Source organism: Eublepharis macularius, chromosome 6 (assembly GCF_028583425.1).
Source record: "Eublepharis macularius isolate TG4126 chromosome 6, MPM_Emac_v1.0, whole genome shotgun sequence".
Lineage (NCBI taxonomy): Eukaryota > Metazoa > Chordata > Lepidosauria > Squamata > Eublepharidae > Eublepharis > Eublepharis macularius.
Window position 1 is genome coordinate 72,520,455 of NC_072795.1, and position 19,127 is coordinate 72,539,581.

Genomic DNA, 19,127 nt, shown 5'->3' on the forward strand with positions numbered 1-19,127 from the left:
AATCAAAGGGAAATTCAAGCCATGGCTTGGGATGCTGAAAGATCAACACGGAAATATAGCATCTGATCAGGACAAAGTAAAGGAAAGATGGAAATACACCGAAGAACTATACAAAAGAGATGGAAGGATGACAGATACTTTCATCAAAGAATCCTTTGATGAAGAACCAGAAATCCTAGAAAGTGAAGTAAAAGCTGCACTCAAAGCAATTGGGAGAAACAAAGCACCTGGAGTAGATGGAATACCAATAAAGTTATTTCAAGCTACAGAAATGGAGTCTATCAAAATCTTAACAAGAATCTGTCAACAGATATGGAAAACAAAACAATAGCCCATAGACTGGAAATGCTCAGTCTACATCCCAATTCCTAAAAAAGGGAATGTCAAAGTGTGCATCAACTATCGGACTATCACATTAATTTCCCACGCAAGCAAAGCAATGCTCAAAATTCTACAGCAAAGACTCTTACCATATATGGAACGAGAAATGCCAGATGTTTAAGCTGGATTCAGAAAAGAGGCACCAGAGACCACACTGCAAATTTTCAATGGCTAATGGAATATACCAGGGAATTTCAGAAGAAAATCAGCCTCTGTTTTATGGATTACAGGAAAGCTTTTGACTGTGTGGATCATGAAAAGCTATGGAGAGTCTTAAAAGAAATGGAGATGCCACAATATCTGATTGTTTTGATGCGCAACCTGTACTCTGGACAAGAGGCTACTGTCAGGATAGACTATGGAGAAACAGAATGGTTTCCAGTTGGGACGGATGTCACACAAGGATGCATATTATCTTTCTACCTGTTCAACCTCTATGTAGAGTATGTTAACTTAACTTTATTCATTGTGAGGTGTAGGAGGGGGCCAATTAGGAAGGCTGCTGCAGAGAGAGGATTATTTGGTTTTCCCAAGTACATCACTGTCACTTTCAGCCTGAGGCCATGTGGGTGGGATCCATTTTATGCAACTGTGCCTACTTGCCATTGCCTTGCACTTGTGACTGGGCAGTGCTTGGTTCTATGTAGAGTATATCATAAGGAAAGTTGGATTAGATCTAAAAGAAGATGGAGTGAAAACTGGTGGAAGGAACTGAAATATGACGATGACACCATGTTACTGGCAGAAAACAGTGAAGACTTGAAACAACTACTGATGAAGGTTAAAGGAGAAAGCACCAAAGCAAGATTACAGCTGAACATCAAGAAGAAAAAAGTAATGACTATTGAGGAATTACACAATTTTAAAGTCGACAATGAAGAAATTGAAATTGTTCAAGGTTTTCTATTCCTTGGCTCAATCATCAACCAAAGGCAAGATTCTCTAGAAAAGTCACTAATGCTAGGAAAAGTGGAAGGCAGAAGGAAAAGGGGAAGACCTAAAATGAGATGGCTTGACTCAATAAAAGAAGCCATGTCCTCCAGTTTGCAGGATCCTAGTAAGTCTGTTAATGATCAGATGTTTTGGAGGTCTGTCTTCCATACGGTCGCCATAGGTCGGAGGCGATTTGACGGCACATAACATATACAAAATGTCATAAATAAACATATCTTGAAATGTACACATATTCCTGGTTGATACAAAGCAATATTTAGGATATTCAGCAATATTCAGGCATTGATGCATGCCATCCATTTCAACCGATTACTAGCAGAATTTTATCAAGATTATTTGAATCAAGGATTCAAGGAAACATGGAAGTAGAAGAGGGTGACAGGTTGAAAGTAAAAGAGCTGGTTTGGGAATCAAATGCTATGGAAAGTAGTCCTTCTGTAAGCACGAATTTTCCAAGCATCGTATAGTTGGGAGACAAAATTACTGATAAAATGTATTTAGAATCATGTAGATAATCTGAATTTTTAAAAAAAGTTTTATCAAAAGCTAATCCATATAACCAGTGAAAATGTGATAACTTTCATCTTGCTGTCCTAATAGCATATTTATTTTGAAGTTAAGAAAGCCAGCTCCAGTTATCAAATGAATAAGTGAAGCTGTTATGTATTTATTCCCACTCATGGCCAGGGGGAACATATGGAACAGACCTATAGAAACCAAAAATCTCTTTAACTGTTTTAAAGCAATGCATTACCTACTAAACCACAAGGCTGTGTGAAGAATGATCAGTGTCTCCAATGATCATTCAGTTCAAGTATCTCTGATTGGAAAGAGGTTAGAACTAGTTTTTTTTATTCCGGGATTTGGTGAAAACCTTGTACCCCAGCAAATGATCATTCAATGTAATAATTTAAGAGTGTGCCACAGAGATCAGTTCCCCTGAACAAAATGGCTGGTTTGGAAGATGAACACTATGGCATTATACCCAGCTGAGGTCCCTCCTCTTCCCAAACCTCATCCTCTCCAGGGTCTGCCCCTCCCCCAATTCTGCAAGAATTTCCTAATCTGTGGAGCTGGCAACCCTTCTTTCGCAGGCCAAGCCAGCCAACATGGGTGGGGATGCTGAGCTTGCAGTGGAGGGGTAGTGATACCTGGCAGTGAGTAGTTCAGGTACCGAGTTCACACAAATGGTAACAAAGTCCTAGGGCAAATCCGTTCATCAAGGTTGAGGGGTTCAGAGGGTCAGATGCCGGTAAGTTCACATAGTCAAGTGAGAGTGAGGTCAACACGGTCCAGAGATCAGGCAAGGTGCAGGTAGCGGTCACAGCGTCAAGAATTTAGACTTGCTTCCATGTCCTGCAGGTCTCCTGGGCTGCTCTTTATAGTTGTGTGCTGATCATAGCCAGCTGCATGAGAGCCATCCTTGCTCTACTCAGCATCACTCTCCAGGAGCCACTGGCATTGACTCAGGAGGTAAGTCCTTCATCACCTTCTCCTGTAGGTTCATCCTCTGCTGCTGCCTACGGTGTTCCCTGGGTGGAGATGAACTAGGAGAGGGAACAGTCCCTAGCCAGGCTTCACCAGTGGCACTGGGGCCTGAGGATGTAGGTGTTTCCACCGCTGCCAGTGCGAAAGATTTATGTGATCTGAAGAGAAACCACTGCTGCCAGTGACTCTGATCAATTGGCAGCTGTTCTCTGTGATTGCTGGTGTCACCTGTATCAAAGTTGCTTGCCTGGGATATCTCTCCGAGTAGTCCAAGGCTACACAAGGATCCTCTCCTTCTGAGGAGTCCTCCTGGCCCATACTAAGCTCCTCTGCAGCTGAATAGCCCTCACTAGAACTCAGCTCTGGTGCGGGGTCTGGCTGGCCCCTGACACCTACAGACTTAATTAAACCATCTAATTCATTTTCGATAAAGATGTGATTTTGGACATCTCTGCGCATACCAAAGAGAATTGTTGCAGACTCTATTCTGTTTGTTCTAAGATTCATTTGGACATATAGCCATTGATTCATAAGTTATTCTTCTCAAGGCTGAAAACTGTAAGCTAGACGAGTGAAAAAATGCATATTTGCAGATTTTTACAAGAACCTAAAAGCAAACTCTCAGCATCCTAAACAACCATTTAAAGTTAAAATCCACAACAAAACTTTATCTCTGATGATGTACTTTCTCTTCTTGTGGTTCTTTTAAATACTGAATTGTAACTATATATTGAAACAGAATCTCTTCTTCCTTGGTAGAGGAAATCAAATCCAAGACCTTAATGTGGACCAATTCCAAACCTGTCTTCCTCTTATTATCAATTTAATTTCCAACTTAAAACATATCCATGAATAATTTTCTTTACATTCATTTGTTCAGGGAAGATATAATGGCTGCTACCACTAGTCTATAAACATTCTAGGTCTAACAGCGCAATACTAACAGAGTTACACCCTTGTAAATCTATGAGTTTAAAAGTAGATTTAAGACGACATTGCAAATATCTCACTCCAGTTTACCTAGACAAAGAGTCACTTGTCTGAAAGTCTTTCCATGTCAAAATCACATCTTATGTGAAAAGCCTACATGAAAGCAACCTATTTTATCTTTTGGTGTTTTTTTATGTGGTATACCATGACAACGGGTACTTTCAAACATTGATAAGCAGGGAAGACCTAAAGTAGAGAAGGGTTCCATCCTTAAGAGTTTAAAAACTAAAGTGTTTCTGTACTTCCAAAGCATTCAGTTGGACTTAATTCAGCTACAGTTACTTGCCACATGAATGAGCCCCAAACCCCATGAAAATATTTCTTGCATGTTAGGCCTAATACACTCAGTATGCATGATTGACTTCTCTATATACTTCTTTTTGTGCTGTTCATTCCTGATTTAACAGACCTGTTCATAACATAAAATTATGTACAACTGGGCTTCAAAATATAAGAGACATTAAGAAATAATCTGTCCGATGCTTGTTGGTGAACTACCTAGTTTTGGTGGCAAATGGTTCTTTATCAATGGTTTGGAGTAGAGGTGGGCACGAACTGAAATACGAACCAAAATTCATAACGATCTGGGCCAGTTCATGGTTTGCAAACCAGCAGATCGTCAAAGCTTATTTCTGATGAACTGCCACAAACTTTAGGCTCGTTCGTTTGATTCATTTTTCTGTTCGTCTCTGCAGACGGCCTGGCACTGATCAATCAGTTTCCTAGGCAACAGGGGGATGGGCTTTCTATAGCCCTAGAAATTGCCTTCTGCTGCCCCAATAGTGACGTTTTCATGAAGCAAACAAACCAGTTCATAAACTGGGGCAAGTTCATGAAAGTTCATGGTTCATGAAACACGATGAACCACAAACCTCACAGTTCGTTATTTTCTGGTTCATGCCCACCTCTAGCTTGGGGTTCAGGTCTAGGGGTGCCACGTCCCTCTGTCCTCCCAGTGGGAGGTGGAGGACCTGGGACTTACCTTTCCCCTCTTCTTCCTCCGGGATGTGATATCATCGCGCAGGCTGCAGCAGCCCTCCAGAGCGCTCCTGCACTCCGCAGGGAGCTGAATTGGGCTGAATCAGGCCTGAATCAGGCCAGCAGGGGACCCAGCAGGGGCCTGAATTGGGCCCAGCGGGGGACTGGCTAGCCTATTCAGGTCTCCAAATACCAGCAAGTTCTTCATGCATCTAAACTACCACTGTGAGATTGTTGAAATAGAGTTTATTTGCAAATTTGGAACAATGGATCCCCCAGGGCTCAATCAGGAATTGGATTTTTCTCACATTACTAGTGTTCATTTTCTGTACTTTGCACCTTTGCTCGATCAAGCTAATTCCAACATGTATTATTATAGCTAGCTTCCTGACACTCTAAGTTACAGTACCCCTCCCATCCTTTGCTTGGATTATAAAGACTTCTTCCTTTTTCCATTCTTCATATATGACGAAGGGAGTTTTGACTCTCAAAAGCTCGTATCTTGGAAATATAGTTGGTCAATAAGGTGCTATTGGACCCAGGTATTGCTCAGTGAGAAAGGCAGACTATAAATAACATTATTTTTTATTATTAACAACAAAAAGAAAAACCAATTGTTTAACTTAACTCAGAGAGACTCTCTCTTGCAGGTTGTGTTCATTGTTATACCCATGAGTTTGGTTATATAAAACATTGCTTGATTGCTTGCCATTCAATTTATATACAGCAATTCAGGACAACTTAACACCCACTCAGAGCAGTTTACAAAGTGTGTTATTATTATCCTCATGACAATCACCCTGTAAAGTGAGTGGGACTAAGAAAGTTCCAAGAAGCTGTGACTGACTCAAGGTCACCCAGCTGGCTTCAAGTAGAGGAGTGCGGAATCAAACCCAGTTCTCCAGATTAGAGTTCTGCCACTCTTAACTAGAGATGGGCACGAACTAGGGAAAAAATAAATCGTGCGGATCATGGTTCTTCGCATTTCACGAACCACGAACTTTCATGAACTTGCCCTGTTTCACGAACCAATCTGTTTGGTTCATGAAAATTTCACATTCAGGTCAGCAAATCATCACTTCCGGGTCAGCAGAAGGCCACTTCTGGGCCAGCAGAAGGTCTGCAGGAAGTCCATCACCTGTTCCCTAGGAAACTGATTGATCAGCGCCAGGCTGTTTGCAGTGAAGAACCAAAAAAGTTTGTGGCGGTTCATCAGAAATGGGCTCTGACGAACCGCTGGTTCACGAACCACGAACCAGCCCGGTTCATCACGAACTTTGGTTCGTATTTCGGTTAATGCCCATCTCTACTCTTAACCACTATGGTGGAGGGATTTCAGCTTAAAACATTCTAAATTAAAGTCTTGCAAGATTTATTCCACAAGTGGACAAATACCTCTTGAAGTTCCCAGCATTTGCTATCAAAAAGCACACTGCCTCTGAAAATATATATACTTTATTAAAGGAAGTTAATAAACTATATATATTTTCAGAGGCAGTGTACTTTCAGAGGCAATAATGTAAACCACTCTAGGTCCCAATGGAGACCTAGAGTGGTTTACATCATTCTCCTCTCCTCCATTTTATTCTCATAACAACCCTAACTGAAGTTAGTCTGAGAATATGAGACTGGCCTAAGGTAACCCAGCAAGCTTCCATGGCAGACTAGGACCAGTGATGGATAGACTGTTTTTTTACCATTATTAGTCACATCCATTCTAAGCTAAGCACTTGAAGTCCCATTCAGTGGTACAAACATTAAATGCTATCATTTTTTACAAATTCTGCTCATCATAGGCAGTACTGAAAAGATGGACTTCTCATCTGCTACCAACATTTACCACTACATATCCGGATGAGCTGGCTAAAGAAAACCTCTTCAATACTGTGGATCCCATGACTACACAGCATAAAGTCAGCTATCCATGGGTTACTTTTTCAAAGTCAGTTGATCAGTTCAAGGCTTGAACCCATGTTCCCCAGATAAAAGGCCCATATTTCCATAAAGGACCACATATTTATCTTCTTGGTTTCATCCCAAACTGGTTCTCCACAAGCTTGTGAATCATCTGTCTTTCATTTCTTATTGTCAGCACAGGGCTATCCTTGAAAACATATATATTTCCAATATTTCTTATTATGAAAACCATATATTTTAAAAAGCTATCTGAGTAACAGTGGGAAATACAGCTAGAGATGGATCATGATACAGGCAGAATTATGGCAGCCATTTGGTTTGGCTCTAGAACATGAAAAGCTTTTCTGTTTGTCAGAAAAAGAGTTTATTTCAAGGCTAGTGCAGTTTGTGTTGGCTTATCTCAAGTGAATGCCTTCTCAGTATAGGATTTTGTTTTGTATCGATAGGGAGTATATGAGGGATTTTGTAAGTATATAGAATAGCAGAATGTGACCTTAATGTGAAAAAGGTAAAGGGAAAACATTTGGGAACATTATTTTGTGTTTGATGGCACTGTAGCTTTTATATCCACTGCTGCAACTTTTTCACTTTAACTCCAAAGGGGCAAGACTACATTAATTTTGATGAAGGTTTCTGTAAAGCCACAGCACATACCAGCCAAACGGAAGAGAGAATCACGGTAGTATAGGCAAAGGTAAAGAAACAATAGCTGTGACAAACTAACTACCTCAAATTTAGTAAAATTACAGTATCAATCAAAAGACAAAGTCAAACATGTATAAAGCTCATTTTTTTATATATAACAATCTATACTTGTAAAGGTGGAGTGGTATATTCAAAAGTAACAATCAGGTTACAACTTAAAGGCAAGCATCAGAATAATTATGGTCACAGCTTTAACATAACTTGTGCTTTGGTATCTGGAGTGGTATTGTTTACATTTCATTGTTATATTGCATATAACTCAGGTTCTCATATAACAGGCACAAGCACTTTATATATACATATAGAAATGATTTTGGAGTATGTTTACATAGCACTTCACACTTTAACTTTTGGTTGAGTTAAAGCTGTGACCGTAATTATTCTGATGCTTGCCTTTAAATTGTAGATTGTTACTTCTGAATATACCACTCCACCTTTACATGCATAGATTGTTATATATATATATATATATATTTAAAAAATGAGATTTATTTGACTTTGTCTTTTGATTCACATTGAATTTTACTAAATTTGAGGTAGTTAGTCACAGCACATACCAGAGCAGCATAGACTGGTAAAACTGAAATACACAGAAGATCCCTGAATGTACTTCATATGTGGTCACTACTTCTCCCACACTCTGATAGCTTCCTGTCTAACTTAAAACAAGGCCGTCTTCTATTGTCACTAGGTTGGAACATTTGCTTCCTTCTTCTAAGCGAATTACCTTCCACTGAAAGAAGACTCCTTCCACTGGTGGTAGGTTTCCTTCCTTGAACAGAACTCTTTCTCCAATGAAAAGGTTCTTCCTCCAGTGGAAGATTGATCACCTACCAAAAGTGGGTCCTTTGACTGAATCCAGGGTCCTGTGTTTCCAGTAACTGCTCGTGTTGCTTTTAAAATTAACAACAGTGTAAAAACACCATGTTGGAATATTCTTATGGCTGATTTTGACACCATAGCGTTAAGGGATGCCTGGCATGTGTGAATGCATCATGGAGACCAATTACTACAGAGGGAGCTTTCAAACCAATCTAAATGGCATGTTTTTAAATATAGTCAGTGTACATGGTAGAGCATGTTTATACTTTCTTTGCACTCTGACATTTGTTAGAGAAATTCTCTTCAATACAGCAAACACAAGAAAACATAGTATATACAAATCTGGAGATTCACACAATTAAAGAATTCAGCATTCAGGTCTTACACTTGAGAATGAATAAACTTTATAGGGATGTAGATATAAATTCCCAGACAGCAAAAGCTCAGTGTTTCTAAACAAAATGTTCTTACATCAAGGAATAAAGTTGTGTCATTGTTCCATTATTCACCTTGCCTTTTCAGTAACGACAACAAAGGATTTCATTACACCATCTTATCTCTAAACTGCTTTATAATACGAGCTTCTCTTCTGAACTCAATTTATTGGCCTAATTATTTAGAAAAATAACTACAATCATTTTTCAGATACAGCATTTGGAAGGGGAGGTCTCTCTCTTGGGCTGACGCAGATATAAGAAAAATAATGTTCCCATTTCCCAAACTTTTCCAGCAATTGCTTTGCTGTTCCACATTTGCTGTTCCGCATATACTAAACAATTGTTTAGTATACGAGCTTCTTGTATACTAAACAATTGTTTAGTATAATGGGTCTTTGGGGGAAACACTATACATGCCCCATGTCCACCAACCGATTTCCAATCAGCTAAGAGTTTAGATGTCATGATTGATATATGTGTGTGTGTGTCTGTATTAATGACATATGCAGTGACATGCATGTTAAGAAAACACGGAACATGCCAAGATACACTATTTCTTCCAACAGTTACAGAGGAAATATTATTTTGATTCTCTTCCCTATTAAAAAAGTGAGAGTTGCTTTATTTTATTGAGGAATTTATATCTTACCTTTCCACCAGTGGTCTCCAAGAGGCTATTTAGATCTTTCTATAGACATAATATTTATGATGCCCATCTCTTTTGACATCTAAATTAAAACACATAGCAAGGTGTTTTATTATCATTTCTTTCCTACTTAAGGGACAGAGCAGGGTTTATCCAATAAATAGCAGAAGCTTTTTTACAGCTGTGGAATTTTCCATAGGTAGATAACCTTTTCCCACAAGTAGATAATCTACCTTATGAGAAAGTTATCTTCATCCAAAGACATCTGTCTAATCTGAATACCTTATTGTTCAAAGAACCCCTCAACTTAGGCTCTCTGTCTAATTCTCCTTTTAGTTTCAAAAACATTTTAAGCAAGCCCAAGATTAATTTAGCCTCAAATTTCCATGCTATGTTTGTTTTTTCAGAAGAAAGTCTCATGGAGTTCAATGGGGCTTAGTTCCAAGTAAGTAGGCTAGAATAGCAGCCTGATAACCATAGAAAGACGACAGGAAAATAAAACTTTGGTATTGCCAGACATCATCAAATACTTAGTAGCCCCCCACTTTCCCATAATACGTCAGAAATATAACACTGATATCAAGCCTTCAGCCTTCTGGGTGCAAAAGTCCTATTCCCCACCCCCAGAACATGGACTTACCTCATTGCAAGTCTGCATATGTTACTAACACCCTTATGGAAGAGGCTGATTCCTCTTGCTTCTCTACCTGCCTTGCACAGGAGGCCAGGATGTTCCGTTACCTATTTTCCTGGCCTCAGGTAGTATCCGTTGCCACTTTTTGCCCTTCTGTGGCAAGAGAGGAGTTCCATTTATTCAGGAGCCCTACTGCTGGGTATTTTTGCCATCCCTCCAACTGATGCCTCTCCAATTCTCCCTTACACAATTATTCTGCCCTATGCCTCCAGTGTCATCCTCCCCTAGGGATCCCATTCCCCCAGTGGGGATGGGGTATTCCCTGCTTTCACCCTCCACCACCACCCACCACTTACCTGGCCAGCAAGGGAGAAGGGCACTGGAGCAGGCCTCCCAGATGCACTCCTGGGAGAGACGTCACTGCGCTGCCCCAAGAGCACATGCATACTTTGCAGCAGGCCAATTTGGGCCACAAATGGGCTGAATTGGGCCCATTTGAGGCCGAACTCAGCCCACTGTGAAGTGTGTGCATGCTCCTGCAGCTGCGCAATGATATCACCCAGAAGTGATGTCATTGCATGAGCGCAGGACCATGGGCACGAATGCTGCAGCCACAAACGATGTACACACCAGGTCCCCAGCCTCCCGCTGGGACAGTAAAGGGACCTGGCAACCATACCCTCTCCCGTTACTTCTGTGGCTGGTCAGTCACCTTCTGGTTACCAAAGGGCATTCCCTGTTGCCCCTACAAGGCCCCCGCAGGAATAGTACCACATACCTTATTAAAACTGTACATGGAGGTATCTTCCGCTTACAACGAGTTCCTAAATCATGGTTTCACTGCCATTACATGTAAACTGCCTTTTACTGAATGAGATTACAACAGTACAAAATGAGATTCAGAAGAACTGTGAGGCATGACTCGACTTAACATCACCAAATTTTAAAACATGAGAACATTTTCAATAATCAAGAAAGCAGGCTATAAACTAATATAAAACCCATCATACAGAAAACCATATAACAGGTTGTATCCAATTGGCTCATAAACACATCCATCTATAGAAAAGCCTCTTTCATTAGGGAGAGGCTCTTTCCATAGGAGGCAAAGAGGCTCTACAAATGGAACAGATGTATGAGATCCAGTTATGAGAATGTAGATGGAATAACACTAAAATTGATTCTACTCTCACGTACACAGCAACTTTTATAATAGATAAGGAGTAAGAATCCAATCTGTGTAGTAACTAACTGAGCAAGCACCAGAAAAAATGTACCATTATTTTCTCCACAGAAAGCATAGAATTTGGTTACATTTCCAGGTGTCCCAAATGACACTGCAATATGCCTAGTTCAATTGACTTGAAATATAAGGCAATTTCTACTTATGTAAGGAACTACAGATATGAGATCTATAGATATGAGAGATCTGAATCTATAGGTATGAAAGATTGGCAATGTAATCACATGCAGAGTTATTCCAGCCTGAGAAGTGCATGCACGCACTCCCATCCACCCCCACTGGGCCAGTGACAGAGGAGCCGTGGGGCGCACTGAAGCCCAGTTCAGTAAAAATCACCTCCAAACAGGTTATTTTTACTGATTTTGGCTTCAGCATGCCCTGAAGCTCCTCCATTGTGCTAATGTTCCGACATTTTTCTTGCATGATGCAGAAGCACAGGGGCATGCGCATGGGAGGTAAGCACCACACTGCCCCCTCCCGAACCCCCATTTTGGTTCATGGCAGCACCAGCCTGTAATGTCACAGATAAATCCAACCGCTATGTTTGTTCCATATGTTCCTTATATCTATCAAATAAGAGCCTTCAAATAATCAAAATTAATTTGGACATACATCAAATTAACAAATATGGTTTGTAATCTGTAAGCACTTCCATGTAAACTAAGTCCTATAGGGAAACCTTCCTCTAACAACGCAGAGTTGACTCAACTATGAAGTTGCATCAGAACTCCCACAACACTCCATCTCATGTGTACCTCAGCTAGTGCTGTATTTACCAAATTTCAACTTTTATGTTAGCGTGAAGGTATCTTAACCATTTCATTGATACTTAATGTCCTCCATTTTGAAGCAGGTATACAAATGTGCATTTTTTCAATGCTATTTTTAAAGTAATCGGATTCTGTTGAGTCTACCTGTAGCAAATTCAGCTTCCCAGCTAATATGATAGTTCTTAACCAATTGACAATATACTTCATATGTCATATATTGAAGAAGAGGTACATGGACATTTCTATTCCACATTCATCCAGTAATTAGGGTACTGTGGACTACATGCATACAAAATGTTAGGTTTCCTCTGTGAGTTAATCAGTTCCAAGATCAACTTGGATACGTAATCTATTTAGGTATGTCTCCCCTGTAGTTAAGGTAATGTGCTTCCTGTAAACAAGCCATATGATGTTCCCTGTGGAACGGGCATAAGGCAGAGGAACTGTGCCATGAATTAGATGCTGTTTAGATGTAGGTTCAGCGCTATATAATTTGTTGTTTTGTATCTCTGTAATACACAAAAGTATAATTATGGATAAGCAAATGTAGGCGATTCCTTCCTGTTAGCTTCTAATAGCTTCCTGTTAGCTTTCAAATTCAACAGGTACAGCTGTTGGGCGCATTTACCCAAATTCATCAATATACCTAATTCTCAATGTGGCCAAAGCTGTGCATATTTAAATCCAGAAATTGAAGCCATGAACAAGACAGATCTTTCTACAAATGCATGAACCCCTCCAGGTTTGCAGAAAAATCTAAAATGTGTAGACACATGCACGCATGTGCGCACACACACGAGGGGTGGGGGTTAAAATCTCGAAAGTAATAGAAGTAATGTTGCCAGGTACCCTCCCAGCAGCAAGGGGGGGGGTATGGCCTGGCACTCACCTTTTAACCCTTCTTGTGCATGCAAAACATGTTCATGCTCCCAGCACAGTGCAATGACATTACTCCTGGCAGTGACATCATCGTGCAGGGCCCAGGAGCACTCCCATGCATCACACCAGGCTGATTTGGGCCCCCAACAGATCCACTTCAGCCCATTCGGGGTCCAAATTTGCCTGGTGCAAAGCACAGGAGAGCTCCCAGGGCCTGTGCAATGACATCACTCCTGGGAATGATGCTGATGTGCCGAGAATGAACCCAGGAAGCCTGTTACCCCGCTTTTCCCTCTTTCGGCCAGGTGAGCAGGGGATCCCTCGCCCCCACCAGGGGACTTCCCCAATGATAGCATAATGATATTCCGGCATTTTCAGCCACTTCAGATATTCCCCACCAGGGGACTTGGCAGCCCTAAATAGAAGCAGCACTTACAGATTTAAAAAACAAATGCCCTCTGTGGCCATTGCCTATCAAAGTCTTGTGTAAGTCTCAGTAAATGTCTTGAAGCCAGAAAAGCCAGGGCCCTTTCCTGGACTGTTTAGGCCTTTGAGGCAAGACTCATTGGGCCAGGCCCAATAGCAATTACCAGGTGACTTGATGCCATGCAAGTTCCATGATTCACCCAGGACTAGCTGTTTACTACTGATCAACAGCAGTTACCACACAAAAGCCAGTGTAGCATAGGAGTTAGAAGTTCAAACTAGGAGTCTGACAGACCCAGGTTCGAAAACCCACTCTGCTATAGAAGCTTGCTAGGTGACCTTGGTCCAGTCATGCACGTTCAGCCTAACCTACTTCACAGGGTTGTTGTGAAGATAAAATGGAAGAGAATGATCAAAACAGTTTTTTTCTAACTATTATATAACTGCTAAAGGAACCCTATCTTCCAATTGTTGACCCTCTAGTAATAAATCCACAGTAAGGTTGCCATATTTTTTCTGGTTGTCTTTAACAGGTACATAATAAGCAGAAACTCAAGAAGAACAGTTTTCCAGACAGATATGAGGAGAGGTAATAAACATTTATATATTTTCAAAGTTTTCCAAATACTTCATAATCATGACAACAATGGATCATTGTCCCCCGCTCCTCCAACTCTCTATCAGCAATGAAGAATGCTGAGCAGTTGTAGCTTGCCTAAGATTACTCAGTGAGTTCCTGGCTAAGTTAGTTACAATAGAACCATGTACTTCCCTTCTTACATTGTAATCCTAAACAGAGTTGACACCTTTTAAGTCCAATGAAATCAAGGGTTTCAAATGGGTCCAACTCTCCTTAGAACTGTACTGTAAAGTACAGAAATCATTCCAGAGGGGGAAATGTAAACTTTCTCCTTACATAGCAAAGAATCAATCTAGAGCCTTACCTTTCTTCAGTGAGGGCTAAGGCTTAATTCTAGCTGGATGCCCCGTCCTCTAAACTGAAGACCTCAGAATGGATAACCAACAGTAATGAATATGTGCTATAAATCTGATCAAAGGCAATGCTTCCATATTAAGGCTTCACACATTCCAAGCCTGAACCCTGGTATTCAAAACACATTCTATGGTTGACCGTTGGCCTAAATAAGTACCATATACATAGGGTTGCCAGGTCTCCTAGAGCCCAAACCTGGATGGTTGGGATTGGGATGTGTGTACATTGGGGGGGACTTACTTTGTGCTTCAGCATGTGTGCATGCTCCAGAGCACTACCTTGTCGCACCAGAACAACATCATTCCCGGCACGACAAGGAAGTGCTCCACAGCATGCAAGAGCATGCCGCAGGGCTCTTGGGCTCATTCCCCATGCCTCTCCCTCCCACTGGCCAGGTGAGAGGCAGCAGGGGGGGTGCAGGCTGGGAGCCGGGGATCCCCTGCTCCCATCAGGGGAATGGGATCCCTACATTTACATCTAACTTTTTTAATTCAATTGCACTGAAAGCTTCTAAAATTCTGCATAGTCAAAAATCTGAATAAACTGAGGCCTTGATTACATTAGTACAATGATAATATAAAGATATCTTTGGATATCTGAGGCAACTGCACCCAAACAATTGTAGTTCTACCACCATTGATGAACTGGAGCATGAAGCGGAGCTGTAGTCCAAATTACATGGATTAACAATCTAAGTGAAATACAAAACGTGGATATGCTCTGGAAAGCATCCAGGTTCCAGACTGTACCATTGCTCCGTAACTATATTTATGATGCTGTTAAAATGCACAGGGATAAAATTATGGTTTTACAGAGCTAAAACACTGGAAATTCTGGTCAGATAAACATAATAAAGAAAAAAACTTATTCATGGAATTAACTCTTTGATGAGTTCCCTAATGTTGTGCACATTGGTGCCCTGGCACCTGCCAAACTTTTCAAAAAGTGGGTGGGGTCTTCATAAAGCAGAGCTTGTTATTGGCTGCCCTCATTCAAATGAGAGAGGTTTCCAAGGATGCAACAGCAGCAGTAACTGCCATTGGAGGATCAAAAGGACTAATAAGTATCCTGGCTTCTGGGTTCCATTCCTCCTTTACATTCCCTCTTCTCTCTTACCCTTCCTCTGCCTGGGCTTTCCTTTGTTACTGTTTATTCCCTTTTCTGCAATTCTTCTGCAAAGTAAGGAAGGAGGTACTGTGTTTGGCTCCACCTTCTGCGGCAGCTATTTTGGGATGGTGCTCACCACCCCCTTTCAAAAGTCCAAATATACCCACAATCTCAAAAAGATTGGCAAGCCCCACTTTAAACAATAGTGTAACTAAAATAGTTTTTTATTTACAATTCCTAATGCAATAGAAACATCTAGACAAGGTATCATCAACTTATACTTCAGAAACAACGTCTGGTAAAAATATAGATACTTCATAAGCAGCCTTGCTTCAGCCAATGAGGATGACTCAGCATATATTGTACATATATTGATCACAGAATAAATGGCACAATGATGGTGAATTGGCATGATTTTTGAAAACCACAATTTGGAGCAAACACTACACAAATTCACTATCCCCCTTTTACAGTCTAATTACTGTTTGCTGAACATTACAACACTCAACTCATCTGGTATAGTCCTACGTTGGCTTTAAAGACAAGCAATCCCCAAGGGATATGGTCTGGCCACCTTTCTCCACTCATGATAAGGAGGGCTGCTGTAAAGGTAAATTGGAATGTAGCATTTTATAATCCACATTACAGTTATGGCCAAAATTATATACTGTTTCAATTTAAAATCTGACTGCTCTGTACTACAACCTCAGAATGTCTAATCAAGGCTTTTAATACTCATTTTTTAAAAGTTGCAAGCCATTTCAAAGGAAAATGAATCATTACAACAACAATGACAAACTTGTTCAATCAGTTTTAAAAGTCTAGAGTTCAAAGTAAAAGACTGATTTAATGGAAATATATCCAAGATTTGATAGCCAAAATGGGTAGAAAGGTGAAAGGTCCCAAAAACTTGCAAGAGGGAGAATTGTGCTTGCATTATTGAATTAAAAAGTTCCTGAAAAGCCTATACAATTATGGCCTAGTCAATGAACGCTGAATCCTCTAAAAGAGCTTCTGACATCCACATGGATACTAAATGTGATTTATGCTCATACATTAAAAAAATCAAGATTAAATCACAAAATTCTTTATTATTATAACAGAACTAACAGTAAGTGACAAAAAACCCTAAATATTAAGAATAGAGCATGAAAGCTTAAATGTATTAATCTGAATAAATCATCTATCCTATAACAAAGAAACAACTTTTCCCTCTTGTGTTTTTGATGCCTCTTACATTTCTTTATCTCTAACTTTTCACAGAAAACTAGTTTCTGGGGATCTGCATTAAACACAGCTCCAGTTTGCATTGTACTAGTTCTGCAAAATTTAAGAACCAGTTTTATACTAAGACAGTACTGAGAAAGAAAGTAGCTTAATTCATCTGGATGAATCTTCAGCACTGCAGCACAAAACACCTTGGAAGGTTTGAATTACCTTATTTTCCAAAGGAGATTTAGAATCAAGGCATCAGATTGCTGTAGACACACAGAAAGGGGGAAAGGCTTGTTCTAACACCACAGAAAGAATCCAAAGAACAACAGGTAAATGGAAACCCTTATATAGTAACTAAAGTTTCATTTTATACAAATGGACACTTCACTGGCCCCAGGGAAACAACAGGGGCAAAGTGGAGCAGTTTTCAGCTGCAAATCCAAGCTCTTTTCATGTGCTTTCAGAAAAGGGAAGGGAAGGCTGGAAGGGAGATTCTAAAACTGGCATGCCTTTGATCCAAACTGAGCCTTGATTGCTCATGACACAATCTATTAAATTAAAACTAGGGAAGGAGTAACTCCTGACAGAATAGACACTGAGAGACACTTTTTACTCCAGTGTCCCACTCAAGAAAGACAGCTCTTTAAATTTTTCAGAACCAATCAGTAGTACAGTTTCTTGATGACAGAAGGAATGAAAAATTGTTCACAGCCTCAGAAGCAAGGAGAGAAAGGCAAACCCATGCAGCACTGTGCTATGTCATTACATCAACCATGGACAGACAGGGAGGAAATGCATGGGGGGGTCAATAAAGATATAATTCTTTCACTCACTCTTACCATTCAGTTTAACATTTGCATCACTGGACTGAAGTTTTGCACGCTCCTAGCAATGCTCATCCCTTACACAATTAAACCCCATTTTTTCCCAGAGAGGTTAGACGCCCCTTCCCCACTTTCAATCCACAAAGCCAAGTTTTGTGCGCGTGTGCGTTTAAGGGCATCAAGTCGCAATTCAAGGGAGCGCCAAGTGGAGCAGGAAACTTTCTGCTCCGGAGCAGAGGCCACACGGAAGCACTTCAAACACAACAAGCCTGTGCCCAGACCCTGCCAAAGCTGGACGGCGATGAATAGAGAAAGTGCCCCAAGCAAGGGGGTGGCTGGGGGGAGCTCGGCTGAGTCGTGCTTGCTGGAATCCGCTGCGCGCAACCATCGGGGACGGGCAGCGGCTGCCTCTCCCGCCCCCTCCCCGACTCCCCAGACCCAGCGCCGCGACGGGCTCGCTTGCAATCTACTCACGCTGCTGTTGTGACCAGACCAGTGCACCATAGCTTGGTTGTGCGCCGAATCCCCCGTGAGGGCGAAGGTCGTGCTAGTCAATTTGAGCTCCTCCGGCCGAAAGCGCGTGCCTCTCCCTTGCGGCTGCTCCGCCGGCGCCCGGTCCCGGTTCTCCAGCTGCGGCTCTCTTTCAGCAGGCGCTCCTCTGGCCTTCCGGCTCAGCTGCCCCTTTCCATCCGCCTCGCTCCTTCTCAGCCAGCCGAGGGGCGCCGACTGGGCAGCGCGGGGGGCCTCGGAGTTTCCCGGGGAGCACGGAGGAGCAGAGGGGAACTTGGCGCGGGTGGGCTTAGCAGCATCCGAGGGCGACAGGCTGAGTGGAGCCTCGGAGGACTCGCCGGGCAGGTTCCTCGATTCCAGGCTGGCATGTTTCTCCCTAGCGGGAGCGGGAGCAGAAGCAGAAAAGCTTCGATGCCCAGCACCCGCCGCCGCCGCCGCAGCCGCCGCCGCCGCCGCCTCCTCCCCACGACCGGGCTGCCGCTCACCTCTTTTCTCCACAGGTAACCTCCGTGCCTCACCGCTGTCTCGTCCTGTCTTCAAGCGCATTAATATTCCTTGCTGGGGTTGCCGTGGCTGCTGCTCTTGTAGCTGCACCTGCCAATGGCATGATCTGCAAGTGATTTCTGCTCCGGCAAAGCCAAAAGTAACGATCAAAAGCCACGTCCAGGCGGCTAGCTGAGCAACGTGCCAGCCTGGGTACCAGCCAGTAACTTTTCCCATTGCTCCTGAAGGTAGCGAGTGTGCGAGCGATGCAAAAATAGGAGGAGAGTTGAGGGGCTGCGGATGTATTGGGGGTTCCTTAGACAGGAAAAGACGGCAATAACTCCATAGAAGTTTCAGACACGACCGTATTTGATGCAGTCCGAGAAGACGAAGAAAAACTGCTTTCTTTCGGGTTTCCCCCCCTAAAGCTGGCGTCGCTGATCAGGCTTTTGATGGAAGGGAAAGCCACAACCACATGGGGGAGGAGCTGAATTGAAGCGAGCGAGCCCGAGAGCGCGCCAGCAAAGCGGGGCTGGTGATTTCTCCGGCTTTGCTTTTGTGGAAGTCACAAAATCGTCTCACGCTCTCCGCCCCCCGCCCCCTTTCATCGCCAATCCTCAATCCTCACCGGGATTTTCTCGTAGGTATCTGGAGAGCGCGGGCGATCCGTTCACTTCCAGCCACGCACGGCAACTTTTTAATTCTCTCCACCAGCTGTAGCAGC

General features: G+C 42.1%; 1 protein-coding gene across 1 annotated transcript in view; it reads right to left on the bottom strand.

Moving 5' to 3' along the window:
* The window catches only part of SORCS1 (sortilin related VPS10 domain containing receptor 1), a 699,625-nt gene extending 680,985 nt beyond the window's left edge, over positions 1 to 18,640 (bottom strand). The window contains exon 1 of the mRNA XM_054983089.1: positions 17,885 to 18,640. Coding sequence (XP_054839064.1) covers positions 17,885 to 18,640 — 756 coding nt within the window. The remainder of the gene's footprint in view (positions 1 to 17,884) is intronic.
* Positions 18,641 to 19,127: the final 487 nt, after the last annotated feature.